This window comes from Dasypus novemcinctus, chromosome 2 (genome assembly GCF_030445035.2).
Source record: "Dasypus novemcinctus isolate mDasNov1 chromosome 2, mDasNov1.1.hap2, whole genome shotgun sequence".
In the NCBI taxonomy this organism is placed as follows: domain Eukaryota; kingdom Metazoa; phylum Chordata; class Mammalia; order Cingulata; family Dasypodidae; genus Dasypus; species Dasypus novemcinctus.
In genome coordinates this window covers 134,056,415-134,081,273 of record NC_080674.1, presented here as the reverse complement: position 1 = coordinate 134,081,273, position 24,859 = coordinate 134,056,415, and the positions used below count along the sequence as shown (strand labels likewise).

Genomic DNA, 24,859 nt, shown 5'->3' with positions numbered 1-24,859 from the left:
ACCAGAGAGAGAATGACAAAGAGGGAAGGAAGGGGAGAAAGAGGGAGAGGGGAGAGAAGGGGTTAAAGTAGGCTGATGTCATGTTTACTTATGCAGGCTGGGGTATACATCAGGATGGCAATAAAAATAAAATATGTGCATGCTTTCTTAAAAAATCATTTTCATTAAATTTAAAAAGAAGCAATATGCATGAATCTTGTCAAATAAATCCTAATTTCACTCCAGGGGAATAAACTTTGTACAGTTCTCTGACACAGCTGTTTTTTTTTTTTTTTTATACACAGAATATATTGTAGTCCAGGACCACTGACTGTTTATCACAGATAGGAATCCTTCCCTCAACTGACAAGTGAACGTTCAGATTAAATCTCAAAGGGAAGTCTTTATGAACCTGTATATTTTCAGATATTTTTCAGTCCCTTAATCTCCCATGTATTTTAGGAAGGGAAGAAAATACGGAGAGACAGAGACAGCTGTGTATGACAGTTATCAATTTATTATCATCTGGCCATTTGAGACTCACATATATCAATAAAAGCAATTACTCTCCTGGCTGAAGTGACTGATACGGATTATCAAGGAGAAATTTGGTTGCTGCTACACAATGGGAGAAAGAAGAAATATGTCTGGAACCCAGGGGGTTCTCTGAGGCACCTATTAGAACTTTCATTTCCAGTAGTAGAGGTTAATAGAAAACCTCAGCAACTGAAAGAAAGCAAGGCAGCTAAGAACCCAGGTCCTTCAGGAATAAAGATTTGAGTCACTCCATCAAGTAAAGAGCCCCAAGGAGCTGAGACTTAGGCTCAGGACAGGGGAAATACGAACTGGACAGGGAGAGAAGGAAGCCATAGCTAGCACTACAGTCTTGTGACCAGTTTACAGAAAACAAGCCTGCAATAGCTTCTTATTATTTCTATTTGCTTGTTATACGTATGTTTATTTGTATGTGCTCTCTTCTCTTTTTCTTCCTAATTTTTATTTATTTTATATACAAGTCATCAAACATTAACTTTAGCCCTTCAGTAACAATATTCAGTGGAGCTATGCCTTATTTTGAGGAAAAATGAATACAATCAGTGATCGGTGCAACAACTGTTGGGACTGGCATCTCTTCATTTTGAGAAGAGAGTGAGAACTTCTTTATTGTAAGATGGATGTCTCTACCTTGTTAAGGAGAAATATGGAGTTGGTTTGTTGATGTGCAGGAGTAAGAATGTGGGTAGAGGGGGCATATAGAACCTGGGGAGCCAAGGGGTGGACTGGCACTGCCAGTTTGTACTTTATTGTCTCTCAGCTCCAAATTCATCCTTCATTGCCTACTCTGCAAAAGTGGATATGGGCCCATTAAATATTTTTTCCTTTGCCAGCTGGCATGATGTTAAGCATATACAGTATGGGATGCTAGAGAGTCATTGCAGAAGGAGGGAGTTTGTTTTTGTTTTTGTTTTTATCCTGGCTTCAACGTGCTTACTCAGCAGGCTCTTGAAGTACATCTGACTTCTCTAGCCCGCAGTGCAAGCACAATATGAGTGGCTGCTCCAGCCAGATGCTGGCTTTCCCAGGACCCAGTTCTGCACAAGTGGCTTCTCCAGTGTCAAGACCTGAAGTATGGCTAGTTGCTCTAGCATCCAGGTCCTGCAATTCACTGTGGCCAGCAGTGTCCACAGGCCAGCAACTTCCCCTGGCACCTTTGCAGCAGAGTGCCTCTGGTAAGATATTTTCCATGAACAGATTTCCCAAGAATCCTATAAAACAGATTTCTAGCAAAGTCTAGAGGGCACATTTCCAGCAAGTTCTGCTAGACCTCTCTACCATTCAGTGAGCCATGGCTATGTTTTCTCAAATGAGGTCTGGATCTCAGCCCTAGTGGGATTTTCTCTATCCCATATTATATATAGAGAGATAGATATATATGAGGCACTCTAGCTCAGCCCAAGGGATAGTAGCTGCTCCTTGTAGCTGCTATTCCTATATTCTTTAGAGTTCTTTTCACTTCTAACTAACCAATTCCTCATTACTCCAATTTCCTGTCATAGTTAATAATTCTTTATATTAAACTTTCCCTGTTCAAATTACTATGTGTCCCAGTAGCAATGAGCAGACCCAGCACCTAGATCTTGGTTTCTAAATAAGACTGTCCAATAAAGGAAGAGGAAAAATGAAGAAAGGGCTGATTCTAGAACAGGGACAAGAAAAATACAAGATGAGCCTGGAGTAATTTGTAGCACCAAAAAATAAGGACGTTCTCAATAAAAATAAAACAAGCAAACCAAAAGGATGGAGAAACATCAAAAGGACATAGGCATCACCTGAAATAGCACCCAGTGGCCAAAGATTGAACAGTTTGAGCAAGGAAATAAATAATGTAACACAAAATATCCAATAAATATGAGTCCATACCAATAAAAATAACTGATTAAATAAATAAGAGAGAAGAAATAAATCCTCCTTACAGAAGAATTTCATACAATCAAAGAGGTGGAGTTTAATTACTGCCCTTCACCCTTGAAGATGGGCTGGACTTAGTGACTTGCCACCAGAAAATAAAGTAAGGGAAGGGAAAAATAGTAACTTATCCAGAGAAACCTGGCAAACACTACCTCAACCAAGTGATGAAGATCAACTTATCAATGTTACCATGTGGATACCATGATAGCCCTGACATGTGATATAAAGAGGGGAATTTTGCATCTGTGGCACTCTTTTTGAAAAACTATAAACCTGTGTAATCATAAGGAGAGTACCAGATGAACACAGATTGGGGGACATTCTACAGGACACCTGGCCAGGCCTCCTCAAACTCTCAAGGTTATGAAAAATAAAGACAGACAAGAAACCTGTCTGAGACCAGAGGAGACTGGAGAGACATGACAGTGAAATGCCATGTGGGACCCTGGACTGGATCCTGAAAGAGAAAGAGGACATGGATGGAAAAACTGATAAAATCCAAATCAAGTCTGGAGTGTATTTTATAGTAATGTACCAATATCAGTTTCTGAGATTTGACAAAGGTACCAAGGCAATTTAAGATGTTACCATTGGGGAAAACCAGGTGAAGGTTATGGGGAAACTCTTTGAACTATTGCAACTTTTCTGGAAGTCTAAAATTGTTACAAAATAGAAAATTGATTCAGAAAAAAATTAGTGTTTTTGTTTCCTGATTGGACCCTGACTGACACAGGAGCTAGTCTACTTATCACAAAGAGTCATTTTATGTACCTAACATGCATCATCAAATCAATGCATAACAATAGCTAGAAAAGAGGAGGGCATAGAAATAAAGTCCCTGAAAATTAAGGTATTTTAACTCTACTACTTAGTGGATTATTAAAGCATACACTTTGGTTCAAGAATTATCTGGCCAATGGGAAACAAAAGGGTATGTTTCCTCACAGGGGAAATAAGGGTAACTGCCAAAAACAAAACCTACGCAACAAAACCCAGTACTTTGGCCCAGAATGGGATTTTTTTTATGTACTTAAAAAATGTGCCAGAGATATTTTTTCTTAAGATGCTTTAAACACTTTGGCTATCTCTTCAAGTTTATTTATGCAATTGGTCATTAAAAAGCCAAAACTTGAGTTGTAGAGAATAAATTAAAAGTTGTCTCAACACCATCTTCCAGGACTGAAAGAACATGTGTTCTCAGAACTCCAGAGGCTTCATTCAAAAGGCAGTAAAGCCCAAAATAATCAACCGTTTGTTTTCTAGAAGTCTAAATCAGTTCTAGAAAGTCTGAAACCCATGTAAGCTTTTGTCGTGCTTTACACACTCTTCACTCTTAGCTTGTGGTAGGTGGCAGTTTATGAGACAAAGTGTGAATACAACTGGAATTCTTCCACAGCATTCTTGCCCTGGAATTAGTAACAAATCTCATTTTTCGAATGAAGAATACACCCACTCTTCCCTTTCTCAGTAGCTAATAATAATGTTATTTTTCTTCAAAATGTCTAGGCACAACTGCTTTGTAAGCTGGAAAAGTTAATGAAAGCAGCATCTCATTTGAGGTCAGTCTGCCAGAAAAATGGACATGAGCCAAGTTCCATATCCCAAACATTTTGCCTCACGGCACATGAACAAAATGCCCACTCTCCTCCTGCTCCCCAACAGACGCAAAGCAAAACCCGGTAAGACAGTTATCCGTTTGAATTGAGAAACCTGTCAGAGACAGAAACACACACACACACACGCACACACACTCCCTGTGTAAGGTACAACAACAAAGGCTCTTTCACATGGAGTGGTCTGTGCACAGCCAACATCAAGGAATTCCCCTGGAGATGCAGTTTCAGAAAGCTGAGAGAGCACAACTCTGAAACAAGTGGCTCTAATCAAAGTAAACTCCTCAAGTAAATATTCTTTAAACCAGCTTTTCCAGACAGTTTAAAGCACTTTCAGACTAGTTTCAGAAAAGCATTCGTTTGCAGTGAGGACAAATTTGTGCCGCCATGAGAAGCTGCTAAAAAATCTTTTTTAATTGGCATTTCCTTTCGTCAATGTAAAGTTACGTGCATGATAATTTGGTTTCACTGCAGCTCCCTCTGGTATTTTTTAGTGCAAAAAAGAGTGTAAAGGAACAGGAAGTATACACAGCAATAAGCTAATCCTGAAGACTTTAAGTTTTAACTGTGAAATTTAGAAAATCAACTGTATTATATGGCATTCCATCATTAAAACCTCATAATAATTAATACGAGATTTTAGGTGCAGCCTGCTAGTGTTCCAAAATGCCATCATTTTAGAACTATTATTCTAACACAACAGACACAAGTTATTTGATTTAATAAGTACCAAAATGTTTACTAGTTTTCTTTTATTACAAAGGATTTTCCACAGTTATCTGAGGAAGTAATTACTTGCATCTCAGGATTCAGACATAGACATGTTAAGCATCAAAAATACCAATTTATTTCTGAGTAAAGGTAGTAAATTTTAATCCCCAAGAAAGCATTGTAGATAAATTAACAAGAAAAAAGAAAAGTTAAAAGTTAAAACATTATATGTATATATATCTATATACATAATATCTGCCTTACTGAAATAGAATCTATTGTGAGACCTGACTCTGGAAAATGCATCCATATTCACAGAAGTATCAGATTCTTGACATCTCTTTCTTTCCAAGTACCTTTCTTCAAATTCAATTAACAACAGTTCTGTATATACCACATGTACAGATTTAAAAGGAACTGTGTTAATGAGTTGGGTTTAGAATCCATGCCATGTTCTGCATAGGGCTGAGGATGGAAACCCTTGGCTCAGGATAACATACAGACAAGAAGGCCCATACAACACAAACATCCCAAGACAGACAACAGCAGGTGAAACTTACCACTGGAGCAGTTGGTCCCACCCCAGCCTGGCTCACACTGACAGGTGTTTGGAGCAATGCAGCGACCATGGACACATTTATCAGTGCAGTGGGCTGTCAGAGAGAAAATCAATCAAATGAAGAAAGTTGGCACAAGAAAAAAAACTCAACAACACAGCTGCTTCACATCCTAGGCTCAAGTATCACTTAAAAACAACACGCATGCTTGATAATTTTCTTCAATTCATGCCTCAGCTCTCTTACTGTCTCTTACAGGAATTGTATAACGAAACAATTCCTCTTCTTATTTTGTTATCTCCAAATAAATCCGTTCATTTCTACTATTTAATTCTACTTCATGCTAAATTAGAAAAGAATTTTCAAGGAAAATTGCCTAATCCCCTTTTTGGAAAAAAAAATTGTCAATGACTACCAAATATATCCTCTTTGTGTATTTCAGGATAAGCATAATATGGATGCAGTGACGTGCCACAAAGCAAAGTATCAGGCCTCCAGTGCAACCAAATAAACCAACAGGTAATTCCCTTGACATAATACAATCACCAGAAATATTGTGAACATCTTTTTTTTAAAGATTTATTTTATTTATTTCTGCCCCCCAAAATACTGTGAATATGCTATTACACCTTTTTTAAGAATTTATTTATTTATTTCTGCCCCCCTGAAATATTGTGAACATGCTATTACATCTTTTTTTAAAAGATTTATTTATTTCTCCCCCCTTCCACCCCGTTGTTTGCACTCACTGTCTGCTCTCTGTTCATCTCTTTTTTTTTTTAGGGGGCACTGGGAACCAAACCCAATTGCTTGAGCTCCCTGCTTTATGTCTCTCACTGTGTTTCCTTGCTATGTCTCTTCACTGCAGCATCTCACTGCATCAGCCCGTTGTGCCAGCTCACTGTCTTTCTTGTCTTCTTTAGGAGGCACTGGGAACTGAACCCAGGGCTTCCCGTGTGGTAGGCAGGAACCCAGCTGCCTGAACCACATCCACTTCCCACTATTACATCTTATTCACACCTATGATATGCCAGAACTGCATGCCCTTTTTATGTTCAGCATATTAGAAAAAATGTACTTAGGTCTTTAGGAAATGTTTAGCTCTCAGTTCCTCTCTCACCAGTGAATATCTTGGGTGTGGTTCAACCCTTGGAGACAAGGGGACATCATTGCAAACATTAGAGGATGCACAGTCATGATTTCCAAAAGCAAAGTTCAGTTGGCTGATATAAAGGGCTATCAAAATTATGCTGTGCTGCCCATTAGCTTCACCTTCAACATTAGTGTCACTCGTACTGGGTAAATATTCTTCAAAACACCTAGATGTATGCGCAATTGTGAGAACAACTTGGAAGGAAGAGTTTTTGGTTTAGCGACTTCAAAATTTTCTTTAAGAGTGGGATAAGGTATCTTATAGATGAGTTTGATTAATTATGCCTTATTACAGAAGTAAAACAAGTTTACTGCTCACACTTTATAAAATACCAATAAGCAAAATAAGTGTCTTCCCAATTTCACCACCTATAAACATTTTTGTGAATGTAGAAACTTTCAGAGTTTCTTCCTCTATATTATTTTCTCTTCAAAATAAATAGAATCATTATAATTTTCAATATAATGGGAAACAACTTTCCATGTCATTAACAATCATTTATGTTATTTATACACTATTACATATTATGGGTATACCATAATTTATTTAACCAATTTTCTTATTGGGATATGTGTGTTATTTAAAATAACAACAAAGTCTAACAAAGTATACTGTAACAAATAATGTTCAACATAGAGTTAACTATGTATATCCATAGTGATTTCTTAAGATATACTCCTAGAATTATATTGTTGGGCCAAAAATAATAATCACCTCTAAGGCTTTGTCAAACAGATTGGCAGGATTTAGACATGAAGTTATATAAGAAAAATACATTTTAGGTGATAAGAAAGCAAAAGCAAGAGATAGAAAGCAAAATAAGGGAAAAGAACAGTGCTGGTTGAAAGCAGTTTTAGGGCAATAGCTTTGGAAAGAAAGGGAGGACCTTGAAAAGCAGACTAAAGCATAAAGACTTTATTCTAAGAATTGGCTAGAGAGTATTCTACTGAAAGTTAAAAAATTTGGCACAAGAAATCATCAGGTAGAGAACACCACAATGGAATGTATTGCCATTGATTTTAGGAAACACAGGCTCACTTCCTTAAGTTCGGGATAATTACATAGCACCAAGGCAATCTGATGAAGGCAACCAGGCCAGATGAGCTTGAGACCCCGGGCAGAGTAGAGTTTTCTGACATTAAACTTTCAAGGAGGTACTTAGCAGCCTCATAAAATTTGCTTCAAACAATTACATATTTAATTGCAACTAAGAACCAAACATGCAAATGGCTGCCTATAATATTTGAATGCACTGGCCCTATAATATATTGACCTATGCTGCCAGGTTAACCCAATATGCGCCAACCTCAGGGATCAGTGTCTCTTGCCGTTTCTATGCATTTGTTTGAACCTGCACATAGGCTATTCATTTGTAGGATCATAGCTCTCTACTGTGCTTTCCTTAAATTTGGGTTTGCACATGACTGCCCAAGTAAAACCACACAGGCAAGCAAGCTACCCTGACATAAGTATGCAAGGATCAATTAAATGCCACAGAAGGCTCAGGTCTAACAGTATGGAGCATGTTCTGGGAGGTATGCTATAGAATGTTATATGACACCAGGTACACCGAATGCTCCCAACTTACAGTGAGTGCTGGCACCCTTTGTAAATTCAGGGTACTTTGATGACTTGTTTTAAGTACTGATAACATTAATTTGCAACATAAAGTTAATGATCTGCATTTGAACCCAAACTTACCAATCTCTCCTCCGAGACACTAGAGCAATTTAAAACTTTGCTTGTATATCTTGAGAAGTTTAAAAATCAGATACTATCAGTATTCAGTGTGAAACAAGAATGTTTTGATTCTGTGAATTTCAAACAAAACACAGAAATTGGATGTGATGGCTGATAAAATAAAGTGTAATGCATGACCCTGAATCTTATATGTCTGCACTGTTTTAAAAGTCCTGTTGCTCTCACCAATTAATTTTCTGCTGTGTAAATGCTATCAATATTAACTTATAAAGTAAATTTATATTAATAAAACACTATTTTATTTATTATATATTGGAATTTCATATACGATTGCATTTGACAAAAGAATTAATTCTACTTTTTCAGAATATGAAAACCTACAGGTACCCAGGAAGTCAGACTGGATTGGAGCGACATGCATTTGCATAACTCCTGGGGAAGGGACTGGTCTTGAGAGGAAGATATTGGGGGTATCCAATAGACAGATTCAATTTGCTGCTCTCCCCTTCTTCTCACTCCTTTCATGTTTTCATTCCCTATCTTCCTTTTTGCTTTCTTTCACACTCTTTTTCTCTCTCTCTCCACAAATGATTTCTTTGATATCCATAATTACCAAAGAGGCTGCAGATTAAAATTTGGTTTTAGTTGTACTTGTGTTGGTTCTTAAACCCAAGGTGACCCCAAATGATTTCCAGCATACCCACCTGAATCTCTTAGTAAGAAAGGTAGGCTCAAGCAAGCAGGTCTAGCACCCTTCCTTCAATATCAAGATAACCTTTATTAAAATGGTTAAATAAGTGCATGACAAGTTAAGTATGTGTTCCATAGAACTTAGAATCAGAAATGCATATGCTTGGTTCCCAAATGACTGTGTATTTGTTGCTCTTGTTTTTTTAATTCTAAAACAGGATAATAAATAAATTCCTATAGATAGAATTAAAGGAAACCTGATTCAGAATGCTTTGAGATTGCTGAATAATTATATAGATGCTCTCATGTTTGTTTCCTGATGGTTTGAACTTTCTGAAATAACCCAAAGAAATCTAGTCAACTCTAATAGATGAAAATAAATCCTGTAATGGTCATTTTAAAATCTGGATTATTTTTATGAAAACCTTGAGCTAACATTTGACCAAAGTCTGAAGCAATATTGAATAGTTTTAAGCAGAAAATAAATTAGGTTGTAAGTTAATTAGAAACTAGAAGGGAGAATCTGCTTTCCTGATGATTTTTTTTCCCCTTAACTAAAGTTAAAGCCAATGGTATTTCAGAGGTTACACTTATTCACCTTTCAGGCACATCTTACTAACGCCACATAAGCAACACTGAACAGGGAGTTCTCGAGGGCTCTAGAGGCATCTGGACATTATAGGCAAGGCACACAACCTCATGAAATCAGCACCCTGTCAGTAGGCCTTACCTTGAAATATATTTCCCAACTGTAACAGAGTTAGACTCATTTACAATTTCCCTGCACACGATTCTTCTACCTCTTTTATTTGAACCTAAAATTAGTACTATACCCATTAAATGTATGTCCCAGAGACTTAAATCTTCAATCTGTACGCATAATGGTTGAGCCCTGAATCTCAGCAGACTTGCCCAGGACAACTAACAAAATGATGATGAAGGGCAAACCCCATCCCCAAAAAAACAAAGAGGATCTACAACTGCAAGCAAAACAGTTCCTTCCATCTGCCCCATAAGATCCATACCCCTCTCAATATGAAGCAGAGCAGGCATCCCCATCCCCAAATCCTCAAGAGTGAGGAATGAACAAGCATAAGGAGGGAAATACAAGCATGGACAAAAGTAGACTTATAAACGGAAGAACTTGTAACATTGATACAAAGATATTGGTCACGAGAGGTTCTAAGGAGAGAAGGCAGGAAGAACAGGTGGAACACAGGGTGATTTTAGGGCATTGGAATTGTTCTGCATGATACTGCAATGATGGATACAGGTCATTATACATTTTGTTAAATCCTATAAAACTGTACCGTCAAAAGTGTAAGCCATAATGTAAACTATTGACCTTGGTTAGTAAAATAAAAATAAAAAGTTAAAGCCAATGGAATCACATCTAAGCATTAAAGCCTGAAGTTATTAATGGTCTAGTTTCTCTCACTGAGCATCAGATATCTACTAATGCTCATGTCTACTAATACTCTGGTGAACTAGAGAGGAAGAAAGGAAATAAAGGTCTACTCTAGAAAAGGTTTTATAGCTTGGATTTCAAGGAAAGACACAAAAGATCCATCCTAAGTGTAGCTATCAATGGAAACAGTCATTTTATTCCTTATCCATGTCCTTTTCCTCCTTGTTTTTAAAATGGCAATTAAATCCAACACTACAAAGAGTATCTATCCAATAGGATTTCTTTTCCTTCCCCACTTTTAGAAAATCATTAAATACCATATTTTGAATTTTCAGTGGCCTTTTTTAGAGGACAGATATTAGCTGAATCTCTGGACCCACACTCAATACACTGCTGAAGACACATCAAGCTGCAAGAGACAGTCAAGTCAACTCAAGAACTGGGAGGCAAAAGATGCTGATGAGAAGAACATGCTACGTCTTTGAAGTGAAAGCTGTGGACAGTCTGTCTGCCTGACAAACAGGTGAGGACTGACATGATGACCCTGGGATCTTCTGTAATTAGGCTTCTGTTTCAGCCTCAGGACCTAAATCCATTTAAATCCCATTGCTAGTGCACTGAACCTCATTCTTTTCACTTGTAAATACTTGACTTCAGTATTGAGAGCTGCTAACTATACCAAATCATTTTTTTCTTTTGCCACATACATTTTCCTTTGGATTTACACCTGAGATGTGATGAAAAGTTGAGAATCAGAGTGGGCACATGAAAAACGTCCTTGTAAATGAATTACATCTCTAAACACAGTCTATACCTTTGTCCTAAAGGATTTTGTATAATCAGTTTGTTTTAATTAATTTTGGAAAACGCTTCCAGGTTTAAAATATCTCTTGAAAATAACTGCATAATAAAAAAAAAAAAACACCTTCCAGAAAACACATCTTTCTTTATGAGTTCCTTTATTCCAGTGTTATTAGGAATAAACAGTCTAAATAATAAATTTTGTTTTTTCTTATTTATTCTGGTTGTTGCTATAGAGGAATCAGACTTTTAAAGCCAGCAGTGTCTTGACTAAACATAATTCCCTCAGTCAAGGAAAGTGAGAATAGGAAAATCTAATGATTTTCCCAATATTTGTAGCTGTGTTTAAAGCAGAAGTGGGATTAAGCCCTGGTGCCTAACTCCTAGACTGGTGTTCTTTCATCAAACCAATTGTGGACCAAGCATGTGGTGGGTTTTAATGGGAGCAAGCTGGTACAAGGCCTGGCTTAGATACTAGGGCAGCTGTAGAGATGGCCAGGAGTCAAGATTCAAAGGAGGATGCTGATGAGGAAGAAAGCAAACAGAGAGCTGACTTCCACCATAAAATTTATTTCCTCCATACTTTTGTCTGAGGCCAATTATATGCAAAGTCTTCATGGAATTTAATTGCTACTATGAGGTTCAGTACAAATAGGAGCCCTTTTTATTTTTCCAGTGTCACACTGTAGCCTAATCCATTGTATTAAGTTATAAAAGGGAAGGGAATTCTCTCTTCTCTTCCATTTAATATTTACTGATGCAGCAGGCAATTGCTGCAGTTTAGGCATATTGCTAAACACAGTTATGGAGAAAAAAATTGCAGATTAGGAACTCAAAGTCAGCAGAGGAAGTCAGATGTAAGCTCCCCAAACCCAATAAACACAGCAGGGTAACAAGAGAGGTGTGAACAAATTACTGTGGGACAATACTGTGTGATTCCATTTATATTACATGTCCAGAAAAGATAAATCTATAGAGAGAGAGTAAATTATTGGTTGCCAAGGGCTGAGGGATTTGCAGGGAAATTGAGAGGTGATGGCTAATTGACATGGGATTTCTTTTCAAAGTGATGAAAATATTCTAAACTTATAGTGATGCTTGTAGAACTCTGTAAATATACAAAAAAAACATTGAATTGTACACTTTAAATTGGTGAGGTGTACGGTATGTGCATCCTCAATAAAGCTATTATGAAAAATACTATGGATGATCAGGAGAGGGAGCAATTAATTGCAACTGGGAGGGAATTAATTAAAAAGGGTCTCATGAAAGAGATAATATCTGAACTGAGGAAGTAGACACCTTTTTAATAAATTTGCAGGAAAAGTAGCCAACTTGGGCTGCCTCAAACTACATCCTCCTTGCAGTCCATCCCCAAGTTGCCTAACCTGCTGCTGGGGACAGAGGCAGAGATGGCAAGTTCTTTTCTCAAAACCACCAGTGGTTCACAAGGCTGATCAGTCATGGAGAGAGTGAAAGAACACTAAGGAAAAAATCCAAATATAAAAATCCTCTCCCTCCATTCCTGATAGGACTTTCATAGTTCTTAAGGATAAGTAGAAAGAACCATTACTAACAGTGTCGTCGGCAGGCAATGCTAATCATATACCTAATGTCTATTCTTCTCTCCATCCTTATTAACAGAACCCCAATTTTATCAGGACATGGGAACAGCAATAAACTACAGTTCCTGGCCTCCTTTCTAGATTGACATGTCCATGTAGATAGCAATGCATGAGGACAGATTCAGTTAGTAAGTGCAATTCCTCTTCTTTTCCTCCTTCCTGATGCTTGATGTGTAAGCAAAATGGCTAAATCTGTAAAAGCCATCAGTTAACTCCAAGGGAAGGACTCAAAAAAATCATGAAACCCTTAGCTCTGAATTCCTTGTATGTATGAACAAATGTCAAAAACCACCCACTTCTAGACTTCTTACTACATGAGAAAAATAAAGCCCTAGTATGTTTATGCTTCTATTTTTCAGGTCTGGTTTTTGTAGCCAACCTGATTCCTAACCAGTAAACTGCCCCTTCAAGAGATCTTTCAGATGAGTCAGTTACTGAATTAAATAAATATCGAAACTAGCAGAAGAAATTGAAGGCCCATCTCTATGAGAAGAAAATGTGTGAACTCTGTTTCCACCATACATTAGAAGTAAAGGAGTCACAACCCAAGTTCAAGTGGGATGGCCAAAGATATGAGGGGTATCAAAACTCCTGGCATCAGATACATATTCCATTTTCTTTCTGAAGCCCCATTTTGGCTCAAATTATAATATGAAAGGAGCTAAATATGCATAAATATGCATACAGCAAACCCTAAAACAACCACAAAACAGCAAATCTAAGAGTTATGACTAATAAATCAACAAAGAAGATAATGTAGAATCATAAAAAATATTCAACCCAAAAGAAGACAGAAAAAGAGGAAAATGGGAACAAAGAACAGATGGGGCAAGTAGAAAATGAATAGCCAGTCAGCTGGGCCCTGAACCTCAACGGAGTTGCAACACTTACTCTCCAATTCATTGGACTCATCCAGGACAACTATCAAGGAGGTGATGATGGACAACCACCACAGCAAGGAACCAAGAGAGTTTACACCTGCAAGCAAGAAAGTCCCATCCATCGGCTGTATGGGACTGAAGCCCCCTCTCAACTAGAGGTGGAGTGGGCATCACCATCCCAGAATTCTCAGGATTGGGGAATGAACTACAGACTAGAGTAGACTTACTGATATTCTTCTATAGACTTATTGTGATCCTAGCAATGGAAGAACTTACATCATTGATGTAAAAGCAGTGCCCACTGGGGGTTCTGAGGTCAGGGAGAAGGAAAACAAGTGTAATACAGGGGCATTTTGGGGACTTGGGAATTGTTCTGAATGACATTACAATGACAGATATGGGCCATTATATATCTTGCCATAATCTACAGAATTGTGTGGGAGAGAATGTAAACTACATTGTAAACTATAATATATGCTTAGTGGCAATGCTCCAAAATGTGATCATCAATTGCAATGAATGTATACCACACTAATGAAGGATGTTGTTAATGTGGGTAAATGTGGGTGGTGTGGGGAGCAGGGCAAATGGGAATCCCCTATGTTCTTATGTAATATTTATGTAATCTATCTTTAAAAAAAATAAAAAATTTTAAAAAAGGAAAAAAATTTAAAAACAATTTTCCATTAAAAAGGAGAAAATGAATAGCCAGATGCCAACTTAAACCTAATGATGTCAATAATCACATTAAATGTAAATGTTCTAAGCACCTTAATTAAAAGGCAAAGATCGTCAGACTGATAAAAAGGCAAGACCCAACTATAATCTGCTACAAGAAACATGCTTCAAATATAAAACCCCAAATTTGTCAAAAGTAAAATGATGTAAAAAGTTATACCATGCTATTATTAATCAAAAGAAATCTGAAGTAGTTATACTAATATCTAACAAAGGAAATTTCAGGGCAATGAATATTACTAGAGATAAAGAAGCTACTTTCATAATGATAAAGTGGTCAATTCATTAAAATGACATATTAAACTTGTATGCACCTAATATCAGACTTTCAAAAACTGCAGTGAGAAACAGCAAAAGTGAGACAAGTGAGAGATTCCAATAATCCATTTCAGTAATTGATAGAACTGGACAGAAAATCAGCAACAATATGGCAGACTTGAACAAAACTTTGCACCAACAACCTAATTTACATTTATAGATTATTTCACTCAACAGCAGGAAACACATTCTTTTCAAGTGTATAGAGAAAGTTTATCAAGTTAGATCATATTCTCGGTTATAAAACAAGTTTCAATGAAGTTTAAGAGTCAAGTCATACAAAATGTATCCTGATCATAGTGAAATTTAATCAGGAATCAATAACAAAATAAATGTAGAAAGGCTCCAAATATCTGGAAACTAAATGATATACTTTAAAATAACCTATGGATAAATAAATCAAAAGGGAAGTTAAAAAGTACTGAAAAGTAAATGAAAATTCAAAATTTTGGAATGCTGCTAAAGCAGTGCTTAGGGGAAATTTTTATAGCACTAAATGCATATATTACAAAAGAAGAAATGTCTCAAATCAATTACTCAGCTTTCACCTTTAAAAACTAGAAAATGAAGAACAAATTAAAGCCAAATTATAGAAAAGAAAGGAAATAGTAAAAGTCAAAGCAGAAATTATGAAATACAAAACAGAAGAGCAGTAGAGAAAATCAATGAAAACAAAAGCCATTTCTTTGATAAGATCAATGAAATTGATCAGCTTCTGGCCAGACTGATCAGGCAAGAAGGGGAGAAGACACAAATTACCAGTATCAGAAATGAGAAACATGCTATTATTAGGGTCTACAGATATTAAAGAGATTAGAAAGGAATGTTAACAACTTGATGCCAATTTAAATTTAAAACTTAGATAATATGTAGAAACTATCAAGCTTACTCAATGTGACAGTTTGAGATTACTTTATGAATCCTCAAAAGAGAAAGATTGTAAACTAATCTATTCCTCTGGGTGTGATAGCCTTTGAATGCATTAAATTCAGCTGCGGGGCCTTTCATTACATCACTTGATAAGATTACTTTTCTGGGCTTTTGATTAGGCTACATTAATAAGGCATAACTCAAGTTGGGTCTCCTCTCCCTTACTGGGTCTGATATAAATGGAAACACAGAGAAAAATTAAGACAAAGGGAGAGCTCTGTCATTTTTTGTCCTGCCATGTGACAGAAAGGAGAAGACTCAAATAGCTGAGGTCCTGGGAGAGATGAACCATTTACCTGATAGCTTATAGCTGAAAGTAGGAGAGCAGAACAGCTGAGACTGATACAGGGAGCCCTAAATTACAAGCCCCATGCAAGCTTGCAACTGAAATCAGGAAGAAAGCAGAGCAACTGAGCCACAGAGCAAAGCCCGGATGAGAAGCAGAGACCAAGCAGAGATCGCTCACCATCTTGCTTCAACGCAGGGCAGCTGACTTTGGTAAGAAAGCACCTCTTAAGGTGCCTTGAGTTGGACTTTTCATGGCCTTGAAACTGTAAGTTTTACCGCAAATAAATACCCATTATAAAGCCAACAGATTTCTGGTACTTTGCATTGGTACCCCTTTGGCAAACCAGTACACCCGAGTAGAAATAAATAACCTGAATGACCCTATATATACTAAAGAAATTAAATTTTAGTTAAAAACTTTCCTAAAAAATAAAACTCCAACCCTAGATGGCTTCACTGGTGAACTCTACAAAACCTTAGAAGAAGAAATATCAATTCTGCAACTTCTTTCAGAAAATTGAGGACAGAATATATCCGTACTCATTCCATGAGACTAAAATTATCTTGATACTTAAACAAGAAAAGAAATTTACAATAATACAAACAAATATCCCTCATTAAAGTAGATGCAAAGATTCTAAACAAAAGTTTAGCGAATTTAATCCACCATTATATAAAGAAGAGTAAACTTCATGGCCAGGTAGGGTTTGTAATTCATCATATATGTATATATATATAACTAAAAGTAAAACCCATATGCTTATAAACAATAGATGCAATAAAAGCATTTGACAAAACCCAACATCCATTCCTGATAAAAAAATTTTCAACAAATACAAAGGTACTTCTTTGAAGACAAATAGAAAAAACCTACTACTCACATCATACTCAGTGGAAAAAAATTGAGTGTTTTCCCTCTACTATTAGGAACAAGACAAGGATATCTGCTCCTACAATTTCTATTAAGCATTGTACTAGAGGTTCTAACAAGTGCAGTAAGATATGAAAAAGAAATAAAATTCATTCAGAAAAGGAGTGCGCCCGTGAGGAGAGCCGCCCAGCGTGAAAAGAAAGTGCAGCCTGCCCAGGAATGGCGCCACCCACACTTCCCGTGCCCCTGACGACAACAGAAGCGGACAAAGAAACAAGACGCAGCAAATAGATACTGAGAACAGACAACGGGGGGGGGGGGGGGGGGGGATTAAATAAATAAATCTTTAAAAAAAAAAAATTTCATTCAGAATGGAAAGTAGGTAAAACTGCTTTTTTTATAGACAACATGTGTGACAGTTTGAGATTATTTTATGACTCCCAAAAAGAAAAATTATGTTTGTAAACTAATCTAGTCTTCTGGGTGTGATACCCTTTGATTGTATTCAATTCAGCTGAGAGAACTTTGATTAGATTACCTGGTGAGATTGTTTAGGGTTTTTGATTGTATTAGATCAGTGAGGTGTGACTCAGGTTGAGTCCCCACCCCATTGCTGAGTCTGATATAAATGGACTCAAATGTACAAGCTTAAGCATGAAGCCCCCAAGAGGCTGGGCCCATGGCGCAGCTCCAGAGGAGGCCAGCCCCATTCTATGCCTAATAGCTTACAGCTGAACTTGGGAAAAGAGCCGAACAGGCCAGACTGATACAGAGAAGCCAGTATGAGACAAGCCCTATGCCAGCTGAAACTGTCAAGAAAGCAGAGTACTTGAGCCTAAGAGAGGAAGCCTGGAGAGGAAAGCAGCAGCCAGGCAGGGACTGCCTGTCACTTTGCTTCACCACGTGGCAACACACCAGGATCAACAGCTGACTTTGGTGAGAAAGCACAGGTGCCTTCAGTTGGACTTTTCGCAGCATTGGAACTGTAAGATTTTAACCCAAATAAATACCCTTTATAAAAGCCAGCACATTTCTGGTACTTTGCATCAGCACCCCTTTGGCAAACTAAAACAACATGATTATGTAGAAAATCTGATAGAATTCACAAAAAAAGTTACTAAAAATAAGTAAGTTTTACATGACTGCAGATAAAAATCAATATACAAAACTCAATCATATTTCTATATACTAGCAATGAGCAATCAGAAAATGAAATTAAAAAGCCATTCATAATAGCATAAAAATTTAATAGGGATAAATCTGACAATAGATGTGAAACATCAAAAATTAATATTACTGAGAAATTAAAGAAGATTGAACAAAACTATCAACCAACTTCATCTATTTATACCATACATTTTTTTGTAGAAAAAGGACAGTCTTAAACAATACTGGAAAATTGCATATCCATATACAAATAAACTCAGATCCATAACCTCACATCATGTACAAAAATTAACTCAAAATCTAAATCTAAATCTAAATCTAGATCTAAATAGAAAACCTAAAACTATAAAACCTCTAAGAGAAAACATAGGTAAAATCCTTTGTGAGCTTGAGTTGGGTAAAGATTTTTTAGTTATGACCCTCAAATCACAATCATGAAAAAAAATTAATATCAGACTTCATTAAAATTAAAAGCTTTTGTTCTTCAAAAACCCCATTGAGAAAACTGCAAGATAAGCCATAGTCTGCAAGAAATATTTGCCAAAAAAAAATCTGATAAAAACTTGTGTCAAGAATATATAAAGACTACTCAATAATAAGAAAACAAACATCCCAATTTTTAAAAATGGGCAAAAAATTTGGACACTTCACCAGAGAAGATATACTGATAGCAAATATGCTAGTGAAAAGATGCCCATCATTGGTCATTAAGGAACTACAAATTAAGACCACAATAAGATACTACTATACATCTATTCAAATGTCTAAAATTAAAACGACTGACCATACCAAGTGTTGGTGAGAACGTGCAGGAACTGGAACTCTCAAAGATGGCTAGTGGGAATGTAAAATGGACAAGTACTATGGAAAATGGTTTGGCAGTTTCTTTATGTGTTGAACATACACCCTACCAAATAACTCAGTCGTTCCTCTCCTATGTATTTACCCAAGGAAAAAGAAAGCATAAAGTTCTCTAAAGACTTGTGCACAAATGTTCAGAGAAGTTTCATTTGTAATAACAAAAAATTTAGAAGAACTCTATTGTCCATATACATGTGAAAGGATAAACAAATCATGGTATAGTCACACAATTGAAAACTACTCAGTAATAAGAAAGCATGAACTATTGATACATGCAATAACATAGATGCATCTCAAAAGGATTATGCTGAGTGAAAAAGACCAGAAGAAAAAGGAACATACTATACTATATATACCATATATTTACCATACTATACTATATATATATATATCTTATATATAAAGTTCTAGAAAATACAAACAAATCTAGAGTGGCAGAAAGCAGATTAATAGTTCCCTGGGGAAGTGGGGATCAAAGAGGAATGAATGGGAGGAATTATAAAGTGGCATGAAGACACATTTGTGTGTGATGAATAAATTCACTATCATCATTGTGGTGACGGTATACATACATAAATACTTATCAAATGGTATTCTTAAATATATCCAGTTTATTGTATGTCCATTATACTTCAGTAAAATGTGAGGAAAAAAAACAAAACAGGAAACTAGAGTTTGAGGAGACTTTCCAAAGAGGGGCAAAGAGTCCTCTCCCCTTTACAGAAGACAGTAGGGGGAACAAATGTAACTTAACACTAATATACTACATACACTTTGCGATTTCAATAAGAGCTTATGGTCACTGATGGGTGGGCTCTCCCATTGCCTATGAGGGTATTGATCTTACACCATCATGAGAAATAATTACTTGTGAAAAGCTAATAATAAAAAAATCACAATGCAATGTGTTCTATCAAACTATTCTTCTACAAAATAAAACAAAAATACAGTTTGTGTTAAAATAGACTATTGTAATAGATCCTAAACAAGGGATTGAAATACCCTCTGTGGTACACGTAATCCTATTCATTTATTTGTAAATGGAAAGAGTTTTGAGCTTAATTCCACACTTACATAGGAATTATCTGTTTTGGCCAAGATTCCTGCATTGTGTCTCTTTGGGTAGAATCAGAGTTTAAGTAACATGGTTCTAATGGGTCATAATTAATGAGTGCTGGAATGAAAGTGAGGTTTCCTAAGCACAAATCCCTAACACTTGGCCTACAACAGGTCTGATGTTAGGAATGCAAATTGATTCAATCTTAGAAGGATTTCAAAATCATCAGGATACAATTTAGAAAATAAGCCAGAAGGAAGGTAGATTCATTTTGGGACAAATTATTTCCCTGCTGTCCCTGTCACGTTTATGAGGAAAATGTGATGATTCTAAGGAAAGTGCTAATATCAGACTCTTCTGCTTTTAGAACGGCATTCCCCTTGGTGGGCTCGCTATGGAGTCACGGAATTCTTTCACAGATATTCTTTCCCACAGATGTTTTCCACCACATGGCATTTCCCCCTGTCTGCCTATTTCATTCCGGTAGGCCAATACGTCTGAATCACACGTTAATAATAAAGGCCAGACCTAGAGAAAGTTAAGCAGGTGGTGGAAGTCATATTGGAGGTTAACATTTTTGCCATTTAATATCTGCGGTGGCAGTTCCTGGACATTTTCTTTTGGACTCTGGTGCCCTCACTTCTTTTCGCTCCCCTTCCCTGTCTGAACCAGCTCTGGAATAAAGGAGTCCTCATACCCAAGAGTCAAGGACTAATAATAACTGCTAAATGTATTTCCCTTGTCAGGGTCATTTTAATTTCAATATCAAAACTTAAGCCAAATGTATAAATTAAGGGGTAGAATTTCTTCAAAAAGGGGAGGATAAGGCATCTAAGAGAGCTGGCCACAGTGCTTTGCTATAGAAACAGCCCCTCAGAAACCAGAGAACACTAACCCAGATGCTTGCAGGGACCAGGCAGAGAACAGGAGTGTAATGCAAGTCAGTTGGGTCTGGGGAAACCAGAGCACTCCTCCGTCTAAAGGGGGTGGTTTCCCTGCAGTGTCTCCTGTTTGTAGCTACATAAGAGTATCAAGCCAGTGTTAATTTCCTGGTTTTCCCACGGAAGCTGAAAATCTGAAGTTTTATGTGAAACAAGTTTTTAAAATGTGAAGCAACCTGCCAATTTATCACCTCTGACAAAGATTCCTGTCTGCTTTATGAGAATATCAGTGAAGGTCCTAAAAGAACATGGAATAAAGGGCTTTTAAGTTCTTTGACAGGTCACTTTTTAAAATATAAATCTCCTTTTTCCTTAATTTCAGTTTTTAACACTGAACCAACTGCTAACTCTGTGATTCATATAACTGGTTTCAAATTTAACACCAAAAGCTGCTTCATATGCATACTTATTAGCCACCTTACTTTTGGTAGACAACTCTTTGCTGTGAAATATCTCTGATATATAAATAATTCTGATAACATTTCAAAGTTTGGAGGAGAGTTCCAGCCAATGCTGTCCCCACTGGCAAGGCCAGTAAAAGAGCTACCTCTTCCGTGCCATGGTGAAGGCAAGGAAACATCTGCTATACCCTGTCATGATTCAAAAAAAATTTTCTCTTTCTTGAGTTGTTAAAAACAGACATTATGCTTTCCTTAGAAGAAATCAAAGATTCACAGAGCCTGATAATTTGTAAATATTTATAATTACCCAGTCTAAGGTTATAAAAAAACAAAGTGAATCACTTATTGCAATATTTCCCAAGATAAGTGGAATTAATCTCAACATATTCTTGAAAAAAAATAGAGGGGGCAGTAGGAAAGTCCATGGTCAAAAAGGATTAAGACATGCCTTCACTGTCTTTAACAAGTTAAAGTAAACCTTCAAGAAAAGGGATCAAGCACAGAGCATTTCACAAGTTTATTACATAAAGCAATGGTGAGTTCTGCAGGATGAGTCCACACTAAGATTACTCAATTATGGATAAAGCCTAGAATCCAGGTTCCTGGAGATCCATCAACAACCCCATCCACAAGCAGATTTCATTTGAGGTGGTCCCATTTTCTTCTATGTCTCTCCAATACATATTAAACACAATAAATTAACTTAGCTGTTGTTTCTAATTATAAAGATCAATTCAGCTGCCATATCTTTAACCTATGATATGTTTAAATGTACCCAGCAAATCAGGGGGGGAGGCCAACCTTGAGTTAACACTTGTCCTCTGTGACCCAATAAACAAATCTGATTTTTTTATGTATATTGTCTTAAGCTCTAGCTAATTTCTCTCAGACCTTTTTTGGAATTATTTAGCAAGAAAAAATATTATTACTACAACTTAAGAAAAGAATAGGATCTTAGCCCCAATGCAAGGTTGCTTCTATCTCCCTTAGCATTTCTGTGTGTGGCCCTGGGAGATGCACTAGGTTTACTACTAGATTGTCTGCAAAAATGCTGATGGTCACTTTCCCAGGTTAAAAAATGCAAGTGCTGTCACCACCTGGCCATGTCAATGTTTTGTGGTTGGGCAGTTAGATCAAAATGTGTTTTTTCCATTATTTTCAAATTACTCTGCCTGAAGAAGTTTTGGACCATAGTACAAGAGAAACTGTTTCTCAGTTACAGGCTTTTATATTAGTTATTATTTACCCCTGCAAGGAGATTGCATAAATTATTAGGCCTGTAAAAATTCTACCTGCTCTGCAAAGACTGCAATTCCAGGAACTAATTTTTTAGAGCTAAGGTAGTTTCATTGTTTTCCTTTGACCCTGCTTCCATGGGACCCTAAAGGTGGACTTTCTTAAGTAAAAAGCAGGAACATCTTTGATGGCAGCAGACATGATTTCCAACTTTTTAGTGAGGTTATCTTGAATTCACAGAGACGTTTTGTTTTGTTTACTAAATTCATGGTTTCGATTTATAAAATCCTAAGTAGTGAGCATGCCTTGGCAACAAAGTTTTCCTGAACTATGCACTAGATTGCCTATCTTCACTATTAGCAGAGACCAATTACCAAAGCTGGAAATCAGAACTTCGATTCCTAAAGATGTGTGGGAAAATTGGAATTTCTGCTGGTGTGGGATGTGGACAAATGACCTTTCCTAATATTTACTTGTAGGTTCTCTGAACCAAGTTGGACTTCATAGCAACAGAGCACAGAGTCACGACGGAAACATGAAAAAATCCACAGCCAGTGGCCGCGAGGGCATAATGGGTGGGTGGGTATACTCAGAAATACACCATCTGATCCCTGTCAGTTCAGGGTCTCCTTGGCTAGGCTAACAGGATTGTCTCACTTTTATCTATATTCAAACGGGTTTGTTTGAAAGAGGCTACAGCCTAAGGCTTTTTGGAAATAACTGACAAGACCACAACTTTATTATCAAACAAGCATGTAAGAATCAACCAACTCCACAGCAAAAAGGCTCTGCCTGTCTTGACCTTCAGAGAGTGGTGCTTCTTCTCTCCTTCAGCTCTCACCTGGCTGCTCAAAGTCCATCAGAGAAGCCTAGTTCTCCAGAACTCTTGTGCCAAGAGCTGAATCTTTATAGCCAAACCAAGGTGTCTTACCGTGCATTTCTCCTGTTCCCATCCTGAAAACTATGGACCCTAAACTTAGAAGCAAGAAAAGACCAAAGTGATACACTCTGGATAAAGAATTAAATATGCTCTTACATAAGCGTTGGGTTGGGGAAATAAGTACCTTCAGTGCTCTCTTCCCAAAAGCCTTTCCCATGTGACCAGTTTGCCCATGGCTGCTAATCTCCAGTTAAGCAGACCCTCTTAAGGTTGACACTGAGGCAAATTGTAGCCGTTAAAAATATTTTTTCATCCCGTAAACAAAACTGCTGCTAATACCATCCTGAATTAGTATGGGAAACATTACAGCTCACAAAGAGGAAGCTAATTTGTCCTGGGGACAATAGAAGGAACAAGTAAACATGATATCCCAGTTAAATAGTGGAGCTTGGTATGATAGGAGACTTTGGTCAGGTACATGATTCAGGAACCTCAATGGTTATCATCGTGATTCAAAGGTTCCAAAATGTCATAGGATGTTAGTCTGAGTCTGATATAAGAAATGGCAAATGTGGGTCAGCAGGCCATCTGCTGCCCTTGCAATGTCCATAGCAGAGGTCACTAATGGGTCACTCTGTTCTTTCTTAATTAGCCCAGACATGGTCTCTGAACCCTTCTAAACACAATGTTCTGGGAGGTCACTTCAAGAGATAGCACATCCCATTCCACCCACCATGACAAAAGGAAGCTTTTTGTTAATTCTAGTCTAATGTAACATAAAATTCCAAAACAAAAAGAAGTGATGTATGGGTTATAAGACAAACAGCCTAATATGGTCCTCCAGTGTGCCACCTGTGTGGCATGTCTGTCTTCCAGACAAGAGCAATTGCCCTGTGTAAGTGAACTGTAGAAGTTTCTAAGCCCTTAACCCAAAATTTTGGTTGTAAACCCACTGTTTACTGAAGCATGACATTCTAACAAGAATAAAGTTCATCTGCGGGACGATTTCTCACCTAAACACCAACCACGATTCCATCTCCTTGTTTGTCTAGGGCCAGTTCAGTTTTATATAAAATTGGCCAAGTTAAAATCAGCTGTGAATATTCAATTCACTGCTATGATAATCAATTGTCACACTTCTCTCTGCTAAGAACAGGAAATCATATACAGTTCAGTGTGTGGGAGTTAAGGCTTCTTATTTACAGTTTCAAGCCCTCTTAATGAGTGCCAACAACAGGCAGGGCACATTCATGGGAACTGCTCTCCTACCATCAGAGCTGGTCTTCACAGCAATAGAGTAGGTAGTGACCCAGTCAGTACCCCAAATCCTTCCTTCTAATTTCACTGCAAGCTACACTGCCCGCAATGCCCCCATTAGAGCTTTAATTTGGGGTTAGCCTTTGACCTCCTCCGTCTAACAAATCTACTACAAAGGAAACATTTATCAGAATGGTCTCCCCCTTTGTAGCAGCATCCAGCAGGAGAGGACTGGGCATCTGGGCTGGACTGGAGGAAGGACCCCTGGCCACTCCCTTTGTTCCTTTACAATTCTGCTTCAAGTGACCCTGCTTATAATGACCTGC

The 24,859-nt window shown here is 37.3% G+C and overlaps 1 protein-coding gene across 9 annotated transcripts in view; it reads right to left on the bottom strand.

Annotated features, from left to right (window-relative positions):
* The window catches only part of MEGF10 (multiple EGF like domains 10), a 421,346-nt gene that overhangs the window by 79,374 nt on the left and 317,113 nt on the right, over positions 1-24,859 (bottom strand). For all 9 annotated transcript variants that reach the window (XM_071209742.1, XM_071209743.1, XM_071209736.1 and 6 more), the window contains one exon: positions 5,333-5,425. In XM_071209742.1, the coding sequence (XP_071065843.1) occupies positions 5,333-5,425 (93 nt within the window). The remainder of the gene's footprint in view (positions 1-5,332; positions 5,426-24,859) is intronic.